The sequence below is a fragment of the Tenebrio molitor genome, chromosome 2, assembly GCF_963966145.1.
Source record: "Tenebrio molitor chromosome 2, icTenMoli1.1, whole genome shotgun sequence".
Classification (NCBI taxonomy): Eukaryota; Metazoa; Arthropoda; class Insecta; order Coleoptera; family Tenebrionidae; genus Tenebrio; species Tenebrio molitor.
The window spans coordinates 4,309,519-4,337,377 of record NC_091047.1 but is presented as its reverse complement, the minus strand read 5'-3'; the positions used below and the strand labels follow the sequence as shown (position 1 = coordinate 4,337,377).

General features: G+C 39.6%; 1 protein-coding gene across 1 annotated transcript in view; it reads right to left on the bottom strand.

The window, feature by feature from the left end:
* Window positions 1-27,859, bottom strand: part of LOC138123856 (homeotic protein distal-less-like) — a 60,985-nt gene that overhangs the window by 15,519 nt on the left and 17,607 nt on the right. Inside the window, exon 2 of the mRNA XM_069038692.1 lies at window positions 25,290-25,471. Within this exon, the coding sequence (XP_068894793.1) occupies window positions 25,290-25,471 (182 nt within the window). The remainder of the gene's footprint in view (window positions 1-25,289; window positions 25,472-27,859) is intronic.

Here is a 27,859-nt window from a genome sequence, read left to right as displayed (position 1 = left end):
CAGACACTAGAACAGATTTCTTTGCGATCTATTTTCCAGTGGAGCTGAAAAAAATTGTTTCTGTTTCTTCTGCATCTATGTTCCATCTCTTTAACAAGTTCGTATTTTTTTTCATCAGACAGGGTTACGAAGATGGATTCTTCCGTAATGTACTTATCCAACAGAACTGAAGAAAACTTCTACCAAAAGCAAGAAACAACAGAATAGATTCTGAGAGAGATTCATTTATAATCTATGTACTTATCAAAATTGAAGAAAACTTCTATTTGTCAATCCCCTTCTATATGAATGCTTCACTTCATCGTCTAAAAATATTTAAGCAACTTTGCAGACTTCTTGGTGAGCGTCAAGTCAGATTTGAGAGTAAATAGAAGTTGCGAAGTGCCAAATCGGGTGCGTTTGGTGGATATCAAAGTCAAAACGTGAGTTTGCCAGCAAGACAAAAACTGTGACTCTTATTTTGGTCGTAAAGTTTGTGCCTCGTCAATATTCGTGGAATATGTTTGAGGCACTTGTGGTATTCGCGTGATTATTTCAAGAATGTGAGAATAGTTCTTGCGCGCCGCTGTCCCGGATTCGGCTTTCGCACACCTCGTCCTCAACAGCCTCGTTTTGTATTCCAATGTTATCAATGGTAGGATCGGAATAATTTGTTGTATATTACTGGTTCCATGTTTTATTAATTTTTATGGCCATAAAAACGCAATTAGCGAATAAACCAACATTCGAACGATTCTATTCGCACCGCTCCGATAATTGATTGAGCAAACCGGCAGGATCAAGGTACTGGATTTGTCCTGGCGGGACACAATGGCAATAACAAGGACGCAGGGCCGTACCGGCGCACAATGCCCGTCTTGATTGAATAAGGATAGTTAGCCGCGGGCCCGCCGTTTATAATAACCCGCAATGACTGTAACGAGGACGTCTTCTCGGGGGGTGCAAGTCGCCCTCGTGCGGAGCAACACGTGCTCTCGCCGATCGATCCGCGCCCTTCGCTTGCGCCGAGTGTGTACCAGCACCGTGTTGTTGTCACCCGGTGTCGCTGGTTTTATTGCGTTTCGCGGCTATCGCTGGAGTAAATCTTGCCGGACCCAATGGTCTGTGACTGGAACCGTGATTTATTAACTTTACCACTGATGTATTATTAATGGGTCGTTTAGCAAGATAAAACAATTATTCAGAGAGGTACTTACAGGTGGTCTGGATTGCTCACGACCATAAACCCAACGCAACACTTTGGAAAAACGATCAACACGACGATAACGCACTCAAAGGTCCAGATACCATCGCCGAGCGTCACTCTCAATTAGGACGATCGTAAACCAGGGAGTACCAACCCCACTCCCTCCTCACCCAGTACCACAACGCTCAAACCTTGGGTCACAAAGACCCGCATCACAATTTAACAAAATTATTATTACCGTCTTGGTTTTATTATTGTTGTGCGCTGTACTCTCGCCGCGTGTGCCCCCTGCTGTACCCTCGCCGTTGGAAAGCGTGCCCCCGGGGGCGGATAGCGACTTCCCGTCGAAATTTTTTGCCTTCCGCTACTTTTACCGCGATCCGGTTCCTCGACTTTCAGTTTTGGACCCGTTCGCAGCCGTCGACGGCGGCGGAGGCGGCGTCCTGACGCGTAGAATTAATCAGGCGGCATTCACCGCCGCCGCCTAATTGGCCGTCGATCGGAATTTTTCCGCCCCGATCTGATGGTTCTGCACCGCGTGTGCAACAGTAAAATGCAAGCAGCACCCAGAAATTTCCTGTCGCTGTCATAAAACGTCAATTCACGGTCCGTGGGTGCGTTTTTAACGGAAAACGGTCTCGCTAGGCGGAGGAATTTTTCGCGCGGATCGACGCCGACAGAAAGGGACGTCACGTGGTGTCGGCGCCGTATGAGCACCGTGCGATACGCGCCCCGCCCATCCCGTTCTCGCGGTTTTGCCACATTTTCGATTGGGATCTTTGGGCCAGGAAAACGCGATCAATCACAGTTTCGTCATCGTCTTGGAAATGCTAAAAGTGAGTAACGCGGTCGTGTTCCGTCGGGGACCGCCCCGGGCGATCCGATCATAATTTTTAATTAACGACTGTGTTTTTTTCTGCTTTTGCCGCATTTGTTCAAAGCCAAACTCTTCCAGGAATTCGTTTATTGTTTTTAATCGGGGAATGTTTTCCTCAAACAATGAAGATCGTAATCTAATTTTTATTGTTTGATAGGACGAGAATAAAACGCGGAATGCAGCCGCCACCGGATGCTACACATCGCCGGCTTTTTTCAGAAAACGTGCACCTGCCCCCATTGATTTTCTGGGGGCGGGGGCGGCACCGCTTCAATCGATAATTCAAAAACGTCGATACGTTTGTTGTGTTAAAGTGCAGTTGAGACTCGAGTGCGCAATTATTGCGTCAAAGTGGAGTGCTCTCGATGGAAAAGCGCCGCCACTGTCGCTTTTTCAGTGAAAATGCAACGCTGCTGAGGACAATGGCGGCGTAAAACACTGGGAGTCACTTTCACGACGATTATGGTAATGATTTACGTAGCGTAGCCTCACCACGGAGGCCTCTCGTGAGACTATCGCGACCATAACTCTCACAGCGCCTGTACGCAACACCCAAAAAAATTTGCTGCGATGGAAATTATTGATTTGGATTTTGGTCACCTTGGAATTATTTTAATTGATGGAATAAATCTGTCAGAAATATGTGGTGCTGCTCCACCCATCAGAATTTTCGACGTTTTCAATGTAAAAAAATGCGTTTGAGTACTTTTTATGGAGTGAATATCTTAAAGTTGACTTAATTGATTTCATCACAGATCGGTAAAAAATCGATGATTTGGTGTTTTTAATTTAATAAATTGTTACGAAATGGGAGGAGGGACGGATAGTGTGTCAGGCGGTATGTGGGACAATGGGTGGGACAAATGCACCACCCAAACAGATACATTTTTAAAGAATCGAATACACTGAAAAATGAACGGAAAAAATACATACAAGGTTTTTTGCAAATTAATTTGAAAATAAAAATTTGATGTTTTTTGTGTAAGCTACAATGACGTCATTAAAGTCATCAGTGTTTCAGATGTGTCTGTATTGACTCCGCAGGGCGAGATTTTATATCCCGCAAACATTCCAGGTAGGCCTCAGCACATTTTCTGGACCCCTTCCGTTTAGAAATTTTTATTAAAATAAACACATTCAAGATCTCTCAAGTAGACAAGGTCACCCATACATTTATTGCAAGGAAGATATAAATGGTGAAAAAAAAATGAAACATTGTATGTATCTGTAAAACATTTTTTTTGACGTTCTGGTACGGTCTTCAGGGAAAAAAGACTGGAAATATGAATTTTGAAAATGTCACAGTGTCGGTGTAATGTGCAATTCAAATTAGTTTTTTTGCATCGAGTGACTGCATTTCATACTTTGTTGCCTTTTAACGATTTGTCGTTAAAATCATACCGTTCATTTAGCATTCAAGTATTTTACTTATGTACTTCGAACACATCTATTGAATTACTGTAAACAATTCCGTTAATAAAAACTGACGGCAGTGGAAAAATGTGCAACAAAAATGCCTAAACTCGTCATTCAAGTCATGAGATAAGGAGTTTTGTTTTTCGGTTGTGTCAAAAGCGGATTTTTGGAAAAAAGTGTGACGGTGTTGTTGTTAGAATGTAATTCCCCATCGCAGCGATTTTTTACAGCTTTTGTATAAATTATGAAAAATTGTTTACAACAAATTGTTTCAAAGTTCAAGTAGCTACGAAATCGTGTCAGAGCGTTGAGCGTTCGTCCTTTGGTGAAGGAAGCCGTTTCGGCGGTTGCTTTCAGGTTAGGAGAATGATCGCGTGAAGGGCAGATAAGATCGGGGTTATCCCCTGGAAGTATGTCCCTGCTTAGGCCTTTATTATACTTATAAAAAATCGCTTCGATAAAGTATTTTTTCCATGCGAACAATGGACAAAACAACATTAACTCCGGCTACTGGCTGCGAAGGTCACCACCAAGATCAGCAGATATGAAAAAAGTGCATAAATGTGCATTTATTAGGAACGGGAATTATGCAACTGCTTCGCGATTACTCACTGCGTTTTTCGAAAAAATCGGTCGAGATCCTGTTTTCCGCAACGAGCGGAAAATCCCCGTTTTTGCAAATACTTCTTCAGCCAGCTGTAAAGTTGCGTGTGCTGCCGCAAAAATATCGACAGGCTGAGGTATCAATCGCGACGTGACTCACCACGTGACAATTAATTTGCGCAAGAGCCAAGTAACGACCTTTTTTGCGCGGCGCAAGAGCTGTGACCAAGGCTGCCAACCGGAAGTCCGCGGCGCGCATCTATCTCGAGATGTCACTCGTGTGAGAAACTACAAAAACATAATAAAATATTGTGCACGTCACGTCGCTCGCGTAATCGGTTACATAAGGCCAAGTCACCGCGAAGATGATTATTATTGGTTTCCGATGTTGAAAAATTCCGTTATCGAGGTGACTCGGGAGTCAGATCGCGGATCTTCACACATGTCAACTCGCCGGGCTGGAAGCACAAAACCCGCACCCGACTCCGCTTCAGCGAATCGCCGGAATATACGGGCATGACGTACCGGAAGGGCCTGCTGCCGCCTATATCCTGCTTAATAAAGCGGAAACGGCGACAGATTGCAACGCGGCTAATATAAATACCATTTGAATTTGTTTTGAGTTTTTTATTTTTGATGGGGGACGGTGCCATTAGGCTCGGTCAGATGCCGGGGCAATTTGTTCGACTTTCAATCATCGGATAACGGACGAGGTACTTAACCCGACCCCGACTGGCCAGAAAGAAAGGGAAATGGATGGCACGACAGGACAAACGAGGACGCAAACGTGGCAGTGGGTTTAAAACTTTTCTCCAAGAGTTTTGGCCCAATTTGAAAGCGCTACAATCGTTTTGGTACTGTAAACCTGTCAGTACTTTGACAAAAGGTACTATTACAAGTTTTTTACTTTACAGAAAGAGCAATGGCGAAAGACAAACGAGAAAATACACATGGACATTTTTCGACGAGTTTTGAGGAAAATTTGAAAAGTTTCAAAACACTATATGGAGTAATAAACTTCTTCACATGATCTTCCTATTGGTTAAAAAGCGCGTATGGTGCAGCTCACTGCACGCAGCCGAAATTTCCATCCATTCTTAAAGTAGTAGGATTTGAATTTCCCGCACAAAACTCAAATTTGCCGAAGCAGTGTAAATCAGGCTGTTCACGAACTATCACGTGAACACCTCGTGACTGCTCTACTGGTTCGCCGCGCCAACTATAGAATAATTTTGACACTTTAGAATTAGCAAAAGTGTAATAATTTTGTTTCTTATTTTGACAACTTTTGGGGAAATGCATTATTAGGAATTTTTGGAGCAATTTTACAAAAAGAGCAAGAGCGAAGGACAAACGAAAAAGTAAACATGGAAGCGGCTTTTGACATTTTCGGCAAGTTTCAACAAAAATTGAAAAGTTTTAAAACGCTCAGAATTATTTTGACACTTAGTTTTGCTGTCTTCGGCCACTATCGAAATGTCACAAAAACTTAAAAATGCCAGTGAAACATAAGAAAATGAGTAAAATCCTGCTTTTCAGCAAATTTTTAAATTATTAGCAATGAGCGATAAAATTTTCTGGCAGCTATTATTTCGTGAATGTATCGAATGTTCATTTAAATTTATCCATCACGAATTAGAGATCACGGATCAGTTGTTTAAATCTAACCTCACTTTTTGCGTTGTTTATGTTTTTACTCTGCAGACTGACGAGTGGTGCGTTCACAATCGACTCCTCAACGCCAACTTTGAGGATACATTTAAATGAACACCCGATACTTTATGGGAGACTAAGATATTCTAAAATTTCTGGAGCTTTATCTGAAGCTTTTAAGTGACAAATTGCTCACGATTTAATTTGTATTGAGTCACTCTGTATATTTGAAAGCAACGACACTTCGGTCGATTTCTATGAAGAAAAGACACTTTCTACTCATTATTTGATAGATAAATAAATCACTTACGAATGTGTTCAGGTTAATATAAATATTATTGAGACACCCTGTACAAATTGAAAAGCATCAACACCTCAGTTTTTTATTTATTTGCGTCTAAAACAAGATATTTCGACTGTCACTATAAATTTGTCTAGCGCTCATGACTTTAATCAAGATGTTAATTTTATGCAGAAATTTGTCGAAAAAAATTATAGCAGCTACTAAACGCAACATTACAAGATATGAGTTTTGATAGTATTAGGATTTATTTCGCGCCACATCCGTATAATATTTCATCGGTAAATTAAGCGGAAAATGCAAAACAAAGAAAATTGTCTATAACGGTACAAGAGTGAGCAAATCCCGTTGCTCTACAAGATGTTTTCTTTTTTATTATTCCAACAAATAGCAAAATCTCAATTCCCTTTCTCACAAACCCTTCACAAAGAACCCAAATAAAAATTTAAATTTACACCTTGCTGCAACAACTTCCACTTTTGTACTGATGAGGCTTGGTTTCACATTTCCGATTTCCTTAATTTTCAAAATTATGAAACCTGGTCAGCACACAATCTTCACAATGTTATTGAGAAACCATTGCATCCAATTAAATTTGGTGTTTGGGTTGCAACGTTCCAGGCGAATTCCTCTTTAACGAATGCTCCAAAATACCAAAGACCTCTTCTTCAACAATTTTTAAATCAACTCGATGATGTGGAACTAACAAACCGCTATTTCCAACAAGATTCAGCTACTGCTCACGCGGCATCAGCAGCAATTAATTATTTGGAAGAGTTTTTCTCAGACCGATTGAAAGGTGTGAGATTGTGTCCAAGCGGATCACCCGACCTGACTCCTCTTGATTTATTTTTGTTCCCTCATTTAAAAACGCCGAAGCAAATGTGGGACCTAGATGGTTTTTAACAATTTAAACAGAAGAGTGGTGTGTTGTTTTCTCTAATCATTCACTTTTATACCTTGCTTCTTGTTTCAATTAATTCAATTAATTCACGTTTTTCACGCCTCCCTTGTAACCGCGTACGCCTATGTCAATTGTCACCAGAATGCCCAACACATGAAGAACCACCACAACCCTTTCTAGTCACTGGGTATTAATCAAGCAGAATTGAATTAGAATTAAGAACACTTTCTCCATGGCGCGCATTTTCCGTGAATTCCCATCGCAACAGGTGTTTTGGATGAGCTAACAAAACGACTTGTTTTTTCTTTTGCAACCGAGCCGACCATCTTGTTCGTGTCCAACCAGCGGATCACCACAACTGTCAAAGCTTGTAAAAGAGTGCGACCGAATTTGCGGAGGACGTGGATAGCCCTGTCGAACATTTGTAAAGTGGTAATGAGGCGGCGAATGAATTAATTGGGATCTCCGCGGTCACAACACCATTTGGTAAAATCGCTGATTAATAGAGCAGACAGTGTTAAATATGATGCGGAGGAAGCGACCGAGTTCCGTCTTTGTACTTTCATCGAGTCCATATTTAAAATACGAAGTTTTTTCCTCGGCAATTACCATAAAATCGCGTATTAATCAAAAGCGAGAACGGTTCTGAAACATCATCCAAGGTAATTAAAACTAGTTTTATGACGTCGGCGTAGGTACGCATGCAGATTTCTACGGCACTCTGTGCCTAATGCCCTCCTTCCTGCGATCGTTAATTACGCCAATTAGCGTAATTTGGCGTAAATAGAAAATAAACACAGGTGACAGCTGCGTGGCCGGCCTCTCTGTCTGAGTGATTCATGTTTTCAGGAATTCCTTCTTATCCTTTTTCCTCGCGGTCGATTTGTTTATAAATCAAAGTAATTAGATTTATAACGCTGGCTGCCGTTTAATGACTGTTTCCATGACTGTTGCGCACAACGGTTTCATTATCGGAGCGGCGATCGCGAAGCGGAGACTTCGACGCCCGAGCAGGCGACAACCCCCGGAAGAGTCGCCTAGAAAGTCCCGACTAGACTCGACAATGTAGAAACGCTTCCGAGCCTTGTTGGGGCAATGTGGGACAGAAACGAGGGCATCGCCTCGCTGTCACAATAATCGTGACGAGTCCCTGAAAATGGCGATTACCGTTCCAACAACCTTCGACGTTTCATTTATTTGTTTATTTAGCATTTTGTTTGGAAAATATCGTCTGGCATTGATCCACCTTCGACGAAAAAAATTCAAACTCGTGATTAAGAGTAGCGGAGATAATTTTTTTGTTGTTATTCATTTATTAAATTTATTCACAGTTCAGTTTTGTTTCGTTGCTCTGTCTTCCTAATGAAACAAAAGACGATTAACTTCGAACCGAAATTAATTTGTGTTAGTCACGCCCGTTATACTACGTCTACCAGGTACACTATACCGGGCGTGGGATAAAAGAGAAATGTGTTTGGTTAAGGAGATGCCAAAAATCTCTTCGTTCCTAATTATTTTGAGCTAATCACATAAATGTACGGTTTTTCAATTGTTTTTTAAGCTGTTACTGTTTTATCTCTCATCAAAATAATGTCTTTCAAGTTCTAGGATTTTTTTTCCATCGTCAAATCACAGAAGATTGTAAAAAACGCTGTAGAGGAGATACGTTCAATTCGAGAAGTACATGGGCGGTCCACGATTTGCGTGATAACCAGATAGGGTGGACACCACGTGATGTGTACTTTTTATTATTGAGTCTACTCTATCATTCTTCGGTAATTAAATATTTTGACAAGCTTTTAGTAATCTTCACTAAAGCTTAATTCATGTATTTTTCAAAAAAAAAAAGAAAAAACCACATTCTAGAGAATCTAAACCGGCTGAAACGTACAATGGAAATTCTACGTTCGATAAATTTATTCAGATTCCTATTTTGTTTCCTAACGAAACAAAAGAATATTAATTCTGAACCAAAATTAATTCTTGTAAGTCACACCCGTTACAACTTTTACACTCTTACATCTTAATTTGTACACCTAAGTAGACACCCAGGCAACCACTTATTAAACTAATAAAAAGCTTGTTATTGAAACACTATGTATAACAAAATTTTGAAAAAAAAAATGTAATTATGAAAAGACGAAATAATTATTAATCAAAAAATTGAAGCCTTAGGAAGCTGATTTATTTTTTTATGTGTGAAAGTGTGATTTGAAGATACATATAGGTATCGATGCCGAATATTATTTTTGAATCACTCTGTATATGTATTTCCAGAAAACTTTCATAATCTGCAATGTCATTTTTTTAAATGACTCCAGTAGTGTTTAATTTTATTGAAAAATAATTTTTCAGATTTTACCATTACGTTAAAAACCAAAACCACACGAAAAATTTTTTTTTTTCTAATCTAAAAATTTCACTCTTCGTGACCAATTTAATTTCACATTTTTATTTGAAAACACAACACAACATCTCTCTGAGAGACCACTGTGTACATTTCAATTCAAGTTTCTCTTAATTACCAAAGTAGCGAGCGTTCAAAAATAAATTGTGACCACGTGATTTTCTCTTTTTACAAACGCAGGCCGTGGCACGCTTTGACATTTCATTCAGTACTTTTATTTTTCAACAGCAGAGAGTGAACAAACCTACAAAAAATTCAAATTATACGAGTTTTATTGTTATTCATTTATTAAATTTATTCAAAGTTGAGTTTTGTTTCGTTGCACTATCTCCTTAATGAAACAAAAGACGATTAACTTCAAACCGAGATTAATTCAACGGAGATAATTGTTTCGACAATTATATCCAGCTACCAGCAATTTGCGTCACGCCCGTTACAGGATACGCAAAGCGTCCTCGCGCCATCAATAACGAACGGAAAATGTCGCGATTTGGCTCCGGAATTTTCGTTTTGGTGGGTTCTTCCGGGTGCGGCGCAAATGCGGACTCCGGGTAAGTAAACTGCGTTGCGTGTGGCACCCGTATAACTTACCACCACCCGGGGCGATGGGTCCGACGTGGGGCGTCCCCGTAGTTTTCCTTGAGCGACCAATGGTCGCGGGAATTTTCCACGGCGATAAAAAAATCGATGCGAGTTTTCCATAAAGTCCGCTTTACGACGCACATACATCACCATAAATGAATAAGTAATAAAAGAAACGGGAGAGTTCGGGATTCGTTCGGAGCTTTGGGGAATCTCCGTCGAAATCCAATAAAACGTCCGTGGATTGTAATTTAGCTGTCTAATTGTTAACAAATTTCAATTTTGATAAAGCAATAATTATAAACGTCAGCGGACATTTTTATCTGTTACACCTCTAATTTATCGTCTTCCTCTGTAATGGTGAATAAAAACGTCGCCGGTTTGAGACGGTGTTCTTCAGGAGGTCGTAAATCGCCGACGGAATTCCGACGAAAAGAGTTATTGGCCGGGGCCGAGTCGAGCTCCGTGCGAGGGTTCCGCAGGAAGTGACAGAAACTTGAGTGCCAAGATACCATCAGCCCCTCGACTTCTGCTAATTAATTACGATCTCACTGCAAAAACGATCTCGCCCAAGTGCTCGAAACAAGTTGATGTCAAATCTGACGTAGGTACGGTCGTTAGGATTTTCTACTAAATTTATTACTTCGGCTGTTGTTTATGACCGCGTGTTCCTTTTTACAAATTTTATTGTGGTAGACTGTTGATTTGATAAGGTATTTGTTAATTTGTCATAAATAATAAACAAATTAATTAACAGAACAATAAAAGAGATAAGACCAGTTGTAAAAACGTCAAACCACGTCGTAAAAAGTACCAAACAGTTAGACCAAAATTAAATACAAAAGTGGTATTTGGACCGGTGCGAGGGAAAAAGTCGCAAAAAATATGAACACTCTGTATAGGTATTGGTAAAAGTATTTGGGGAAACAACTTCTTCCAGTTGAGGTAAAGAAAACTTGAGCGGGAAATGAAAAGAGGATGGGCGGGGCCGCGAGATACACATTATTCATACGCGGCTGACATCACGTGATGGGCCCTTCTCAAGATTTTGGCACATAATGAAAATGATACAGATTTTTTATTACAGCTGAGTAAAGTCTCTTTCAATGAATATTTTAATCCAATTGAAACATCACTTTGCGAGAGTCGATTAAAGTGGACTTATCTTTGACGTCCGCCTAGCTTAGCTTCTTTCTACACGACTGCTAAGCCACTCGCGGACAGACTTAAGTCACAGCGACTGCACATTTTTTCCGTCGTTACATTTCTTGACTCTTAACACTCGACCGCTCACTTAACCGGCAATTTCCAGATAACTCCTAACAGTAGCTTTTAATGTCTTCCACGAAGAGCAGTATTTAAATGCACCAAGAGAAAAAACATATCGACTGTCGAATCTAGTCCATCGATATCTCATTCAAGCCGTAAAAAATAATGACGTGTTGTCCAGTTATGTGTAAATTCTGGTCTTGTGGTCGTGGCTTTAGGTGTTTCGCCCAAATTAGACGTTATCTAGGCGCATCTGTTAAATATTTTCGAAAGCGCCGACGGCTGGAACGAGCTCTTCGTCCAGCAGAACGGACAATTCGAGGTGATAATGTTCCAGGATTGACGTTGTAGCATGATGCAAGCTGTAATTTATGCGAAATCGCATTAGCGAACGTTTGAATGCGCCCCTTTTAAAATCCAATTTCCACACACCGTAAACACTAGTTTAGTCCTCATGTTCAGCAAACTGTATCGCTTAATTACGTACCGGACAACAAATCATTTCATTTTTTACGGTGCATGATAAAATGACAATAAAATGTTTTTTCAATCACGAGGAAATGACGACACGGCGAATTTCAAAAGCGCTTCCTCCGGGCCCAAGGCCCCCAGCGCTCCTCTCCAGCGCCTCTGCTTTAATCGCAAATTGACAAATCGCTCGGTTTTGTTGGCAGTTTTTGGCGGCGACTGTGCCGTCTCGCTCCGGTGTTGGCGTCGACTGTACGTCTATGTTTTTCGTGGTGAGTGTACTTCACCGCCCATATTGCTTGCATAACCTCACGAGTTGGAAGAGAAAAGAATAATTCAGGAACGCCCATTGGACATGTATACCTCGCGTCGATTTATAACAGGCAAAAATACGCTCTAAAATCGGGACGGTTTGGGGCCCGTTTCGTGTCCAGACGGCGTTCACGCACGAGACCGTTTACGTTTATATTTTGAGGTTTTGAAATTGCTTTTGGGCAAACACTGCCTACAAGTCTGGGGAAAAGAAACGAGATGCCACCCGGTCCACCTCCGATAAAATTTAGCTGTACAGTCGGAGGCAGGCGCGATGACGCGGCAGCCACGGGGCCCCGCGAGGAGGCTACCGATACTAATGCTCGAGAAGATGGTGGCCAAGCGACTTGATTTTTTACGCAGATAGAAGAGCATGGGCGGGGCTCGAGGTGCACGGGATTCATACGGGACTGACATCACGTGATGGGCTCTTCTCGAAGCGCGATCGATTCCGAAATTAACGAAACAAATAATTAAAATCAGTTGAAATAAAATAGAAACATTCATTAGCTGAGACTGTTATTGCATCCATTTTATTGTCTTTATCCAATGAAGAAACGCATACTGTGTTAAATTCTATCTTTAAGATCTGAACAAAATGTTAAAAAATCTTCAGTTGCTGTGAAAAAGTCGAATTGGTGCTAAACAGTAACTATATTTTTTGGAATCGCATTTTTATGTCAAAATCTTCCCGAAGAAGCTTCATTTAGATTATTCACAAAAAATCTTTGTCAAGAAGTTATCCAAAGTGGTCTAGTTTTAATTAAACCAGATGAAATTCAAGGGTGTTAGATCTGGAAACCAAACTGGCGACTTCCTTTGTGTGATACAAACATTTAGGTTTATGTTGGTGCTGCGCAGGATGATGAGAGGTCCTGTTAAAATCCTAGATAGTTTAATATGTCAAAAGAGATATTTGTTTTTAATAAAATGTGTTGGCTTCTCGTGGTATTTTGAAGATTGTTCGTATTTGAATTTTTTTGGAGAAATTACGAAAAGCGCAACAAAAGACCAAAATTCTGTCCAGTTAGCTAAAAAAGAATCTAAATGAATAGTTATTTGTATATCAAGGCCACGAAATCAATCGTACCGAGAGAAAAATTGTCGCCGAGGGCGCTTGCGGCCGAGGCAGCACAACCTCGAGGATGTTAAAGGATTTCGCGGCCAAGAAGAAAGATTCTCAATTTGAGCTAAACAAGCTACCAATTTGTTGTTTCCTTCTTGAAAACACTTTGTACTAGTTGTAATCTCTCTTTCTCGCTCTGCTGTCCCGTCAAGACTCATTCAATTTGTCTTTCTCTGTACCTGAGAAGCTTTTAGCAACATCAGATTGAATTTCGCTTTTAATTTGTTCAAAAGCATTTGTATCAGATCCTTCCAAAGCTTGACAGGATCACATTAAACTTGTCCATCTCTGTACGCGAGAAGCTTCGGCCACTTTGGAACCGCAACCGCAGATCAGGTGTCACATTTGGAGAGGAAAAAAAACATTCGTATCCGACGTAGCCTCTCCCTCGAGGCCCCCTCGGGGCATTTAATTTGTCCGTCCCTGCACCCTCGAAGCTTTTCTGCACAGGTTTGGTGTCAGGTGTTTGTGGGTCATTTAAGCTGTCGATGTGCGCACCGGAGCCTCGCCGGAGCGATTAGTCCGGCTTTCCAGAAAAATAATTAAGCCGGGAACTCATTTGGGCCACGAATATTTCAATCGATGGTGGGAAACTCGCTAAGTTGGTAACGTGATTAACTGGAAGGCGGACTCGCTCTCGTAATGGTTTTATATATCTTCTCATTAATTCGAGTTAATTCGTTTTCCGATCGATCTAGGCGCGTCGCGGCCCATCTTTTATTACGCCTTTACGCCAAACTGTAAAAACTTTCGAAAAGTCGCCATAAATTACTTCGGAAATCTTCCCAGCACCTGTCCCATAAAACAATAAAATCCAGCGCACTTCCGTCGTTTCGTTTTATTGAAGACCGTCATCATCATCTCGATTAATTGGACGCAATTAGGAAAACACAATGCTTTCCCGGAGCTTTCCCCGATTGAGACGCGACTCCGCCGGAATAAGTTATATTGACAGATGAGGTGTCAGTGGTGCCACCACAACACTCGCATACAAATGTCGTTCCCGGCTGATTTGCAATTCGAATAGGCCGCCATTCTGGGCCAGTTTTTGTCGCGCCGCCTCCGGACCGCCGCCGATAAAGCGGCGGAAAAAACGAGCGGATCGGGCGCAGATTGATTAATACGTCATGACAGTAACGACTACTGGAAAATTGCATATTTTGCCGGTGAAAAATTACGAGCAAACATAATAAAACATATTTTCAGTGTTTAATAACGATAATTATCGGAATTTATTATTATATTTTCTTTGGTAACGTGTAATTTCGTCCTGGGATGTATCAGATTCGAATCGCAGCAGGCCGGGAGATTAATGGTCGAGGCCGGACCGACGACCCAGCTGGTCGGCTGGAAACTTGTTTTGTTGCAATTAAAAAGGCATAAAAGTATTTTTCTTTTTTAGGCATGATCTACACAGTAATAAAACAACTATTTTATCTAAAACTTCTTGTAACGGATTTTGCCAGCACCGGCATCTGCTTCTCTTGTGCTACTCGTTCACGCCGCCAAGGGTTCGCCCGCGACGGACCCAGATGACCGCTCCCACGGCTCCACCAATTAATCTTCGCTTTCTTCCATATTTACCCACAATAAAAACTCACCAATACAATAATTAGATGCATTATTAACGAATCAACGATTCGTTAACCTTTTCGCCTAATCCAGGACGCTAAAAAAGAAAACGTCCCAGGCGAAAATTAGAAACAAGACAGAAGTGTTCAATCTTTCACTTCACAACACTTTTACTTCGATTCTCACACTTTTTGCTATTTTTTTCTTGCAGATTGTTTGTGGCAACTTCTCTTCTCCTCTGACTAGAAAGCTTTTTTCAATTTATCCGATTCCATCTGCTCAAGCGATGCTTCTTGCTCCAATCATTTCAAAACATTCACATTTTTGGGGAATTTTCAAAAACCCCAAATCCGAATCATTTCTCTTAATTATATTTACACATTTTAAAATTACATTTCGACAGGTCTAAGCAACGTAACAATATTTTAGAAACAACGCAGAAATATTATTATTATTATTTTCAATAAATCAAGTTTTTTCGAATTTTCAAAACATCTCAAATCGTAAACTCGAAAAGAATGAAATTTTTAAAATTAAATATACATTTGAAAACAGAAATTTCTGGACTAAACCAAGTAGCAAACGATACATTAGAGACGACAGAAAAGTATCGAGCGTTACAAATGAAATCCTGGGCTGGGAAGGCGTTGAAAACCGTCAATTGTTTTGCTTTTTTAAAGTGTAAATTGACAGTTGCAATTAGAGCATGTTGACAGCTAACCTAAAATCTTACTGTTTTTTTTTCTTTCTTTGCAATGTTTTGCATTAAAAATAGAATAACTAACGATTCCTATTCTCGAAGCAAGCATCTTCATGTTTGCGCATGTTCAATTATGTGCCGGTTGAACATAAATAAACAAATGTCATTCGTGTCAAACGGCGGGAAATTCAAACTTTACACTGTTGCAAGTGGATTAGTTTTTCAGCCTAGTTTTCATTTGAACGCCTGATATATGTATTGTTATTCTCGATTATTTTATTTATGGTTTTAGGGAGACAATTAAAGATAGTTTCTCTAAAACGTCGGAAGCAAAACTTTTGTAGAATTTGGGATGCCAAGTAGCTTAATTAGAAATTCAATTAAGCGGCTTAATCTAATTCTTGTAATTCCGGTGTCAATCTTGGCTCCGTTCCACAACTGACATGCTCTTTCCCAAATTCTACGTCTTAATTGCCGACTCCGGAACCGTAACATTCACTAATTGAAGATGTCATGTGGGGAAAACCCGAACAGCTGAAGGTTCCGACATAGAAAATAATTCAAAAGTTAAATAAACATAATTGGAACAAGAACGTGACCGTTCCAGATATGTTGTGTTTCAGAGTCGGCCGACACGGAATGGCAAAAGAACAACAAAAGCTATTAACAGGTGTTTTGAAGAAAATTCTTCACTCACTCCGACTTCCAGTTAGTACCGCAGTTCCCATAATAATTGCCTTGCAAAGTATATTTGTGCCAATTAAAGTGCATAAAAATGAAAGTAATTAATGAATTCCTGGAATAACCAGCAAACAGTACCACTTTATTTCTATCTACAGTGTTTCTAGTGCAATTATTATCATCATTATTACCGGTGGGCTTATCTGACCTTGTGGGTGCTCAAAAACGAAATAAAGATAGAACGTCACAAACAATCTGGTGTAGAATTTTAGTTTGTCCCCAAAAATTTTTTCAAAATTTTGGAAAAATAAGTTGTGGTGCCAAACTTGTTTTGTTAAAACTGAGCCGCAGAGCTGTCAAAAACTGTCCAAATTTAAAATTTTTGCGATCGTTAGAATCGTGGAGCTTTGTGCAAGTCTTGGCGGGTTATTAAGCCATTCCCCGCCAATACTCTCGTGTAAAAATATTGACCTTGTTATATGTCGGAAGCCCGGATCAAATTCAAAGCACCTGTTAGTTACGCATTCCCTTCAATTATTTCAAGACACGATCGGAGCGCAGGAACTGGGCCAACAAAGAAGAAAATTGCGCTCCTAAAGCCCAAACCACACGAGCGCAAGGCAAAAAACGTGGCATCAGTGTTGTAGTTTCAAGTTTGGAATAAATTTTGTGTCACGTGACGCGGGACGAGCGCGCGATTGGTTGAGACGGAAGGGTGCGTGCATGTATTGTCTTGTGCGGTGTGGGTGAGCCTTAAGGCGGACTTTTTAGTGTCCGCTGTAATAACAAGGACCCTCCGTGCAACGCACATACGCACTCATAGCCAAGCAATTCTGGTAACAAAACGCCCGTCGATAGCTCGTTAGTGGATCAGGTCAGATGTCAAAGGTTTTCAGTTCCCTATAATTAGTACATCGCGTTGCCACGAGCGCCGCTGCTGAATGCCCCGACCGTCTATGGTGTCGGGCCCTCCGTCCATAATTTATACCATACACGTTGACTCATTTTAATTGATGGGATGCGAGCCGAAAAGCGAAAAGGTTCAGTGACACAGCCGCGTCTCGATTTTGGGTCGATCGCCGCCCCCAGCTCGTTTTTGGATCGAATTTGACGGTTCCACAATGGGTAATGACGGGTTGAAGTTCGGATTTGGCGGAGCCACCGGCGCGCCAGCCGCGACATCTGTTGTTGATCTGCGTGCTTCACTTAACACGACGCGCTAATAACAGCTTTCTTCGTTTGATCTGTTATGACTTGAGAGCCACTGGCCACCGGTCGGTCGGGCTCGGGAATAATTATAACGCGCTAATGGCCGGTTTTCACGAGGAAATCAAAGAGACGCCATCTTGGTAGTTTTCGACTCTAGAATTAACGCACAAAAACACCGACACAACGACCGGGAAACAAACGAAGAAGTCATTAAAGATGGCTGCCGACGCCATGGGTTCACACAACTGCAGCTTTCCTAAAGTGCTCCTCTGGTTTCCCACAGAGGTGACGTCGGTCACGACCGTCCTATTAGAAAAGAGTTTTTTCTTAATTACCGGAGTACAAGAGCGTGAAGCTGCGACGTGCTCCGGAGAAATTAGGACTCGAAACCATTCCAAAACTGTTTCTCTTCAAAATCTTCGCGCGAAATGCACATTTTGATCATGTTTTTATCGGGTGTCGAAGATGTTCATCGTTCCAAGACCACTTGCATTGCAATCTAGATTGCACTGCGTTGAACCTACATCTTTATCCTGCACGTTTCAAAATGGGTACATTTTATCCGATCGCGCAGAAGTTTTTCCAAACAAAACATGTTTTCCTTTGCCTTTGTCTCTTTCCACAAAAAACGGTTGCGCCTGGATTCTAATTTCGCTACAGCTTGGCAAAAATAGCTTGGCACATTAAATGCGCAGGAGAGGAAACGAGATAGTGTCTGTAAGACAAGGATACCTAGGATTGTTGGTACTTGAAGCGCTCCGCTATTGGGAGGGATTTCAGTCCACTCTGCATGCATCAGCCATGTGCCAAGCTGTTTTTGTCGCGCTATATTTTAACAGCCCAATGTGCGCCCTCGCGCGGTAAAAGCATGTTTGTGGTGATTATGGTGCGTCTACCACAATGAAATTTTTTTCCCAAACAGAGAGTCCCTTTTTCAGGTTTCTGGCCCGCCCTGTAGCTCGCGTGTCCTCCTGAAATCGTAATGAAATCGAATTGTGCCAGTTTAACTTTAAACCCAGCCCAACCTCAACTTTGAAGCAACATCCCCTCGCCGAGTAAATAATTCCACCACAACGTGAATGATTGATGACCGTATGTGTTGGTGTCGAATCGATCGCGATCACCTGCACGAACCCTCCACTTGTCTTGCTCCGGGAAAACATCTCTCCGGATCCTCCGGACGACTTAATTATTAACCCGAGCCGTTGAAAAATTGAAACGTTTCGAAAATCTTAACGGGCGCGCCGCTCAATAATTACAAAGAGCTTGAAAGGGACGGGGTAGATTCACCAAAGGAAAACATGGACTTATCATATTTTACCCTTAAATAATTTATATTTCACGCTGGTTTCTTGTGAACCGCCGTTTCGGTATCGATTAAGCTATAATTTATAAAGTATTGGGGCGAATGCATGTTTCCTTTCGATAAATATAAAATTGAAATAAATGCGTAAAGGAGGAGGAGTTGAATATATCATGCGTCTCGAGAGTATTCATTATTTAATAATTATTGCCTGCGACTCACAATTTATTGGGAGCCGAGGGTGGCTCGCCGCCACCCGATACAACTGCACCCTTTCGCCCGCCACCAACTCGCCAAAAAATTTCAACGCCTTCAAGCTTTTTCAATTAATTTATTAATTAATCGACCCACCACAAAATTTTCAACACCCCAACTAAGTCCCATCAAGACATTTTGAAGCTTTTCAAATTAATTTATTAATTAATCAATCCGCCACAAAATTTTCAACACTCCAACTAAGTCCCATCAAGACACTTTGAAGCTTTTTAAATTAATTTATTAATTAATCAACTCGCCACAACATTTTCAACAGCCCAACCAAGACACTTTGAGGCTTTTTAAATTAATTTATTAATTAATCAACCCGCCACAAAATTTTCAACACTCCAACCAAATCCCATCAAGACACTTTGAAGCTTTTTAAATTAATTTATTAATTAATCAACTCGCCACAACATTTTCAACAGCCCAACCAAGATACTTTGAAGCTTTTTAAATTAATTTATTAATTAATCAACCCGCCACAAAATTTTCAACACGCCACCCAAGTCTCATCGAGACGCCTTAGAGCTTTTCAAATTACTGAATGCTTTAACTAACTCGCTACAAATTTTTCAACCCCCGATCAAGTCCCATTGAGATGCCTTGGAGCTTTTAAAATTAATTAATTAGACTGGGACAAGATTTTCGCCACCTGATTTAGGTCCCATTGAGAGGGCTTGGAGGGATTAATTCGCCACAAGTCTTGGTCTGAAAGGTGATCGGAGTGTCCCCAACCCTCGTATTATTTATGGGCGCCGTCGTCGGGGTGGCGTCCATAAAGAAGCGAGCTTAGCGCTTTCCTAATTGACCATTACTGTACAACTGGGTCCCATGCTTCATAAATTGTGCTCCTAATTAGTACAGACTGGCGCAGAAGTCGCGCGACAACACCGAGAAAAGGTGCCGGCAATTAGTCTTTAATTGCGACTTGAATTAATTCAATTATGTAAGCTAATTGCGGCCTGTTAACGCGATTTTTTCGTCACCGAATCGGAGGATTTTTCGGACTAATCGACTTTTGATGATAATCGATTCGATTAACGACACGATTAAATCATTGTTGATGTTAAACTGTTTTTAATCCGTCGTTTAGTGAGTTATGCATAATTAAATAATGGTATGTTTATCCGAATTGATTAGTACGACTGTATATAATTAGCTCCTGGACAAATACCGCTTCCTTTTAAACCTCATCATTTATAAATAAGGCGAAAAGACCCCGAGATAATTTATTTAACACTTCGTGGCCATATAAATAGTATTAGTTACCACTAAATCAACGTTTAAATGCGTAATTAAAGAAATCAATTATGAACTAACTGATTTCTAATTTTACTGTGCACATTAAGCCGACAATAAATTATTTTCTTTGTCGTAGCTGGTTCACGAGGTGAAGCGCTTAATTAGATTTATTTACTACAGAAGGCTATTTCCTTACAGCACCACCTCGTTAATCTACAACCAATTTTTTATTTACTTACAAATTATTATTAGTACATTTCAATTTGCACACTTCTAAAAATATTATTTTCTCTTATTTTATAATACAAAAATTTCCGATAATATTGCGGAATCTGGAAAAGTGCTCCGAATGCTTGCAGCGTTTCCACGTTGAATGGCAAGGGAAATCCTCTCGAAAAAGAATTTCTTTGATGTTGAATCGCCTGATTCCGCGATAAGTCGGTTTCCGATGACATTAATGAAATCGATGGCTTCTTTGCACCAAGGGCCTAAGGTTTCAAATGCTAAACCTTTAAACACGTAGCTTGACGAAATGATTGAACTATATTTGCTATGTTATTATTTATTATCGTTTTATTATTCTTTTGAAGTGATTGGGATGCCAAATAATGTTGTTATAAAACGTAAATCCTGTAAATAAATAATTACATTCTAATCATTAAAATATACCAGGGTCATAAAATATTGATATGAAGGATATGTTATGCATAAATTATGATACTTGAACTCGTATAAAACGTAGATTCCAAGTATTGTAATGACATTATTTAAAGAAGCAGTAGAGATATACTTGCAAATGAAAATTAAAGTTTCTGATATCGGTACCCTTGAAGGTACAAGAATGTTTCATTTGTTTTAATTTTCAATTTAACTAACAAATGATAGAAAAAGTACCTGGAAACACAATTATCACCGGTTGTGTGAATAATTGTTTCTGATAAGTGCAAGTGCAAGAAGGAGAAGTGGCAATGAAGAGGAGGAGAAGAATTATTACCAAGGCAACAGGCAGTTGATCATGATCATAGCAGTATGTTGAGGAGAATAAATGAAAAGTGGTACCCAAAATAATAAGTGTTCAGGATTTTTGAATAAAATTAGAGAAGAAAATTGTTGAAGAGAGGTTAATTTTTTCAAAAATATCTTGGAAGATGGATGAGTGTTGAAAAAAGAGAGTCAGAGAAGAGTTCTTTGAAGAAGGTGAAGAAGAGCTTCACTAGATGAAAGACGACAAAATTTGGGTACCTACTCCGACAAAAGTACCTTGGCAAAAAGCCATCGAGAAGTACTTAGAACATCTCAAAGGAAAAGGAGAAAGAGTTGAGGATAACCAGAAATTTCTGAGATGGCAAATAACAAATATAGGTACCTATAGTTAGGGTGGATAAAGATCATTTTGTATTTTTCTAAGATTCCAGAGCTCAAAAATATTTCTGTAACGAAGATGTACAAAGAATCTCAATTAGACTCAATTAGTTTTTATAGAATTAATTTGATTTGGAACAAGAATCATCTGAAAGTACTCAGAAGATCAGAAAAGGAAGTATTTTGGTACTACCTTCAAAACGAATACCAAAAGAAATGACATAATCTAGTTCTAAATACATATAAAAAAAGTACCTACTGAACTAAAGTTTTTCATCCTCTGTGTTTTTGTCACCATTTTAGTACAGAAAGCTATAGTATCAATAACTTAAGATGAAGAGTGGTACCTTTCGAATGCCAATGCAGAAAATATAAATACATATTAGCTTGATCGAAAATTTTTGGGGAGACAGTTACCAACAACTCTAATAACTTCTCCGGAAGTACCTACTCTCTTCTCTCTACTTCTTGTGATCAGATGTTTCTGCTTCTTCAGTCTATTGAAAAAAATCAAAGAATTCATTAAGGAAGCTAAATAAGAGTGCTAAGTCAAACAAGATTAATTTGAGCTTTTTGTTGAAAAGTAGTACTAATAGTGCCTAGTAGCAGTAGTGAAAAAGCGGTGGAAAGGGTCCAAAGCTGTTTTTTACACTTGTAGGATTCACAGTACCATTTGGTACCATTTGGCGAAAGAAGGTTCCGTAAAAAAGCGTAGGTATAGTAAAGAGCTTCACTACGAGGAAGACAAGGAACTCTGAGCAGTCAGTTGGATAAAATTGATTCCCTTCAAGAAACTTCTTGGAAGAGTACCTAGTCGTACTTGAAAGATGAAGTGATCGTTCTAGAGTTGGAGATGCAAAGAATGCAAATATGTCTTTTGTGTGTTAATTAATAGACTTCTTGGCTTAACCCCCGTCGATTAATTACCACCTGTCCTAGGTACTAATCTGGTTGAGCGAACGATGTCGTTAATCCGTGTAGGATGGCTGGTTGATTAGAGGAAGATAGCGGCACTTTGAATTTTTCAAATATTATAAAATATGGATCTAATTACGATTTGCTAACGTGCACTGTAAATAAAAAAAAATGTTAATTGCCCCGCCATAAAATCCAAGAGTACCGAGCCATTATGTAAGAAGGATCATTAAACTAAAAACCCGGATGCTATTTAACATTTAAAGTGAATTTTCTTGATGCGGGGCAAGATGTCTATGAGTGAAGAAACATCCTTGGGTCCGTGTTTTCCAGGTCGCGATCCTCGGATGTCCCGCAGCCGAGAAAGTGGCTCCTTTCGGTGGCCCACCACAAAAAATTAGATTCGTGTCAACTGTTGGAAGCGGAGGACCGCGCCGCTCTCGTAACAAAAGCCCATAAAAAAAGGAAATTGAAATCAAATGAAGAGTCGAGATTCCATTCATCTGCAATCCTAGTTCTTTTATTAACTCAGCTACTGTTCTTGCGATCATTAATTCACCTGGCAGCGTACTGTAAAATGCAGCCGACCAAGTGCGTCTCGGATCGTCTTCGTTAAACAAAATAACAATTAGCTCCGGCGAAGACTTGGCTGGCCAACGGACCGAGCGCAATTTCGAATTTCATGCCCACAATTATTAATTCGATACATATTATTATTGCGGCCTTTCTTTTTATTATTACCGAGGACAAAGAAAAATTGCTTCCCACCGCGCGCCGCGATCGATCCGCGCCGCTCCCGATTTCCCACCGGCGGTGCCAAGGAAGTACCGCCGCGCATCCATCATTGGAACAGTACCAGCATGTTGCAACACATTTTCCTATTGGCATTCGCCGATCGCATTACTATTTATAAGGGTCACGACACGCTTTATTATCTTTTCAATTAATTTACCCGGTGGGACGATAAGATCGGAGCTTGCGAAATTTCGAAAAATTCTAGCGGTCACGTGGTCGAGGCACACCTGGCGCCCGAGAGGGTACCGCAGCCGGTACCATCAATTATGGAGGGTTTGTTCATAATAATGCAAATGAGCGACGAGCTAATGGAGGCTGCGCAGATGCGTAATTACTGTACAATAAAAATGTAACGGCCTGGAGTAAGCTAAGACAACGCATTCCACGTGTACAGCTTGTGAGGTAAAAAAAACTATTTTTTACAAAAGTTGTAGAAATCATATGTTTATCGTTGTTGGGTATGAGTTAAGCTAAGACCACGGATTCGATAAGCTTGGAAAGTTTGCAGAATAAACTAAGAGATAACAAATATCGCTTAACAAGATAATGCGCGTATGTATACGACAGAATTTACATTAAAAGACGCTGGAATGGTTAAAAAAAAAACTATACAAAATCCCTTTTGTATTGTACAAAAACAATCGGAGAGACTGAAACCAAATGTATAATAGTTGACGTTTGTCAAATTGTCTGAGTCAAGCTAAGACAATGAATTAATCTGACATGGCTCGGTACATCTAATTAAGAGTCTCAGGAGAAATACTTCTCTTCGTAATTTAGCAAGACAACGACGCTGCATCGAACAAAAATTATTACGACTTGTTTCGCAGCCTGTTTACTCACCAGATTTATCTCCAATTGAACACATATGGTAACCGGAGCAGACAAATAGGTGACAAATGAACAAATTTAGAATGATAGCGTTCAGATATTACAGAGCAACTCTACTTTTAGTGTTTATTATTTTTTCCACGTAAAAATATCATTTGAACAATTTTTTGTTACAAAACAAAAATAATTTTAACCTTCCAGCCCAGCTACTCCTTATTTCGTAACCAGGAAATAATTACGAGACCCCATAAAAAATGTATTTAACAAGTCATCAATTAAAGTAATGATTTTTTCAATTTTTTTCGAATTTCAAAAAATCGCATAACGAGATTGCGTTAATACTAATCACGTGAAAACAGAACTGCAGCGCAATTATGTGTAATTACGCTATTAGAGTCGGTGTTTTTAATTCGTTCTTTTGGCGCGAAGCAACAGGACGCGGCTAGATCGCACTGGAAGTAGCAAAGACAGCGCTCGCGGATTGTTTGGCGTTTTGGGTGTGAGAGGGCCGTGCGTCACCGCGTTTCCCATAGTGCATTATCAACTCGGGAAACCTTGATAGCGAGCAATAAAAATAATGAATGCGAAAACATATTTGCGTGCATGTTTCACAAGAACGTGGCATAATAATATCCAATAAAAACATTTATTGCTCATTATTAGCGAGCAATTCGGTGGAATGTTTGCGAGAGAAAAAATTCCAAACAAAGTGAAATTTGTTGGTATCCAGCGACGTCCGCTATTAGCATAGACAAGGTTTGGTGTGCGCCAAGCGGCAAACGAGCAATTTGTCAAAAAACGCCCGTTCTAGTTACGACTTCCCGCTGCGCTATCGGGCCCACCTCGCGAAAAGTATTTTTATCGTAATATTAATTTTATCGAAATTTTTCCTTATATTCAGGTGGTTGCCCGACCGGTAGTTGTAAAATTCGTTATCTGTCGTAAAACTACTAATTATAATTCGATAAGAGTCGATTTTATTTTCGACTTATCTTTACTGTCATTCTAATTACCGACGAATTTCAGGTAAATCGGCGAAAGTCAAAGGGAGTCGCTCGGCCAGCGGCGGCGGCGGCGGCGACGTCGGCGCCCCTCGATTAACTCCACTAATAACCCCAAACAAATTGCTACGAGTACAAGTAAATTACGTCGACTATAAATATTTAATCCGTTATTAAAACTTCACAGCGACTCTCGCCTCTCGCTTTGTTCTTCATTAAAACGAAATAAATTAGCGCCGGCACTGGCCTAGGCCCGCTCCACACGCGCGCTTAGGCCGGCCACGCACCTTCTCGCCGCCAAACTTCGACTCACCTGCGTCTGCGTCAGGCCTAAGCTGGCCGCCAGCTCGGCCCTTTCGGGGAGGGCCAGGTACTGCGTCCTTTGAAATCTCCGGTTCAACTGTTGCAGCTGAAGACTTGAGTATATTGTTCGAGGTTTCCTCATCTTCTTGCCCTTGCCGCCGCCCGACGGCCTCTCCAGCGCTAAACACTTTTCTGCAACGAAAATTGTTTGTTTAACAGTGGGAAGAAAAAGTTTCCGAGAAGCGTTACGCCCATCCAACGTGATTAAGATCGTGGACTTAATGAACTTTCCGAGGGGCTCGAAAACTATTTAAATAAACGAGGTTGGTTTTAATTGGGCGGCAGACACGAGAGGAGAGGCGCTCCGGTCAAATTTTCTAAGGGGGATTTTCGCCAGTGGTCCACTTACCACTATTTTTAAAACGGGATTAAATTTTCATTCCGACAAATCAATGTGGGATGAATGATTAATATAATATTTGTGAGGCATTGATTTATTGACGGAGGTTCAGGTTGCGGCTCAAAAGTGGATATTACGGATGCAAATCGCAAATAAAAGAATTTATTAACGATTATTAATTTACAGGGGCACGCCCCTTGGCCTTTTACAAAAGAGGAATTCAATCTAGGACGTGTGTCGCTGACATTTCAACGCCGACAAAAAAATATAAACACCTTGTTGAAGCAGATTCGAGTTTTTCAAAATTCAAAGCTTATTTTTTCAAATATTTGTCAGTGAGAACTGTGACTTTTTACAAGTTTACATAGATATAGAATGGAAAGAAGTTTCACAAACTTTTCAGAACTGGTATGTGACAGAAATGAGTCAACAACACAGAATAATGAATAAAACATTTAATAAATATAAATAGAATACAAATATAATACTCTCTACGTTCAGTCGGTTAAAATCACAATAGCTAGGTTATAGATTTTTTACAAAAGGAAAAGAGAGTTAGAACAACACAAAAAATAAAAAATAATTTGATCATACTAAAAATGAAAATATGTGGTGATCGCGTGAACTGCACCTCTCAAGGCACACCCTGTATATCTGTAACACTGTTGACATCACTGACGTTAACTCATCAGTGACATGATCTCTCTTGACGAAATATGTCGTCAGTATTTGTTAAAATTTATAATGCAAGGTGTGTCAGAAAGAATATTTGAAGACAAGAAAGACAAGAAAGTTATTGTACCGGGTGATTCAAGTTTTACCGCCCGCATTAAAAAATTAGTAAAAATTACGAAACTTTAGGGTTACATTCCCTTGATATAAGACTTCAAATGTGTGTAATCAATTTTCCTTTATCACTTAATTCAGTCATAAAATTAAAAAAATCGATTTTGAGTAAAAAAATTTTTTTTTCGTACACGCTCATAATTCACAATTAATTCAAAGAACACATTTATGAAATTCGCATCAAAAGATAATTATTCGTTTTTGAATTATTCCAATTAAGAGCGAAAAATAACGAAGATTTACAACTGCAGTGTCATAAATAAATATCTCATTGTTGGGAAACATCTGTTGACCACTTTTCTAGTAATTCTTAAGTCCCTAAAGGGTACCATAAACAACCTACGTCAACTTCTTTTGTGGAACTGACCGCCCAGTTTAATAATAAATCATAGCTAAATTTTGCCCTTTAATATCAAATCCTATTTATTTCAAAAACCGGCGATGCTTTCAAATTTTTCTTAAATGAAAAATTGAAAAGTTATGTAAATTAATGTAGCGGTTATTGAATTAAAACAAAATCTTTACCTGCTTCATTAAAATTTTTGAAATTTTTACAGACTGTTCTACAGTGATACACAATCATTCCTGAATTTTTTGAGAATTTTAAATTGATTAGAAGTGGGTGTTTTCGCTCGGGCGGTAAAACTTCACTCACCCGCTATTGTTTCCACAAGAACGCAAAAAAAGACTAAACTGAAAGAGAAATGATGAAACTAAAGAATAGATGAGAGAGTTGAGTAAGTTGCTGTGAAGAGAAGATGAAGAGGAAGAAAAAAAGAATTTTACGAAAGGGAGTCGTGGATAAGGAAAATAAAATGTAGGTAGTCTATAAAACGGAGAAGGGAAAAAAATTAAATGACATGGATGTGAAAGGAAAATGTGAAAAAATGTATAGGTTTTAATTACTTTTGACAGATTTTAGAGTAAGAATAGGAAAAATAAGCATTAGAATGACAGAGTGAAAATGAAATAGATAAAGGAGATTGAGATGTTCAGACATGAAGGAGAGAGGAAGGAAAAATCTGAAATAGGTAGTAAAAAATAACAATACATGAAAGACAATAATTAAATTTGAAAAGATATATAAATAGAATAAGAAAACAAAACAATAAATGAAAAAAAGATCACAAGAAATGGATGAAAAAATTAAATATGCGATAAGAAAATTACAGAGAAAAAAGGAAGAAATTGAAAATATTGATAAGTAAGAATCGCGAGGGTTTAAAAGAAGAGAAAACAGTGTGAACAATATAAATGAGTAAATATACGTAGGTAATTTATCATATGAGAGCTTTTGAAGGAGAAAAAAAAACAAAAATAAGTGGTGAGGTTTT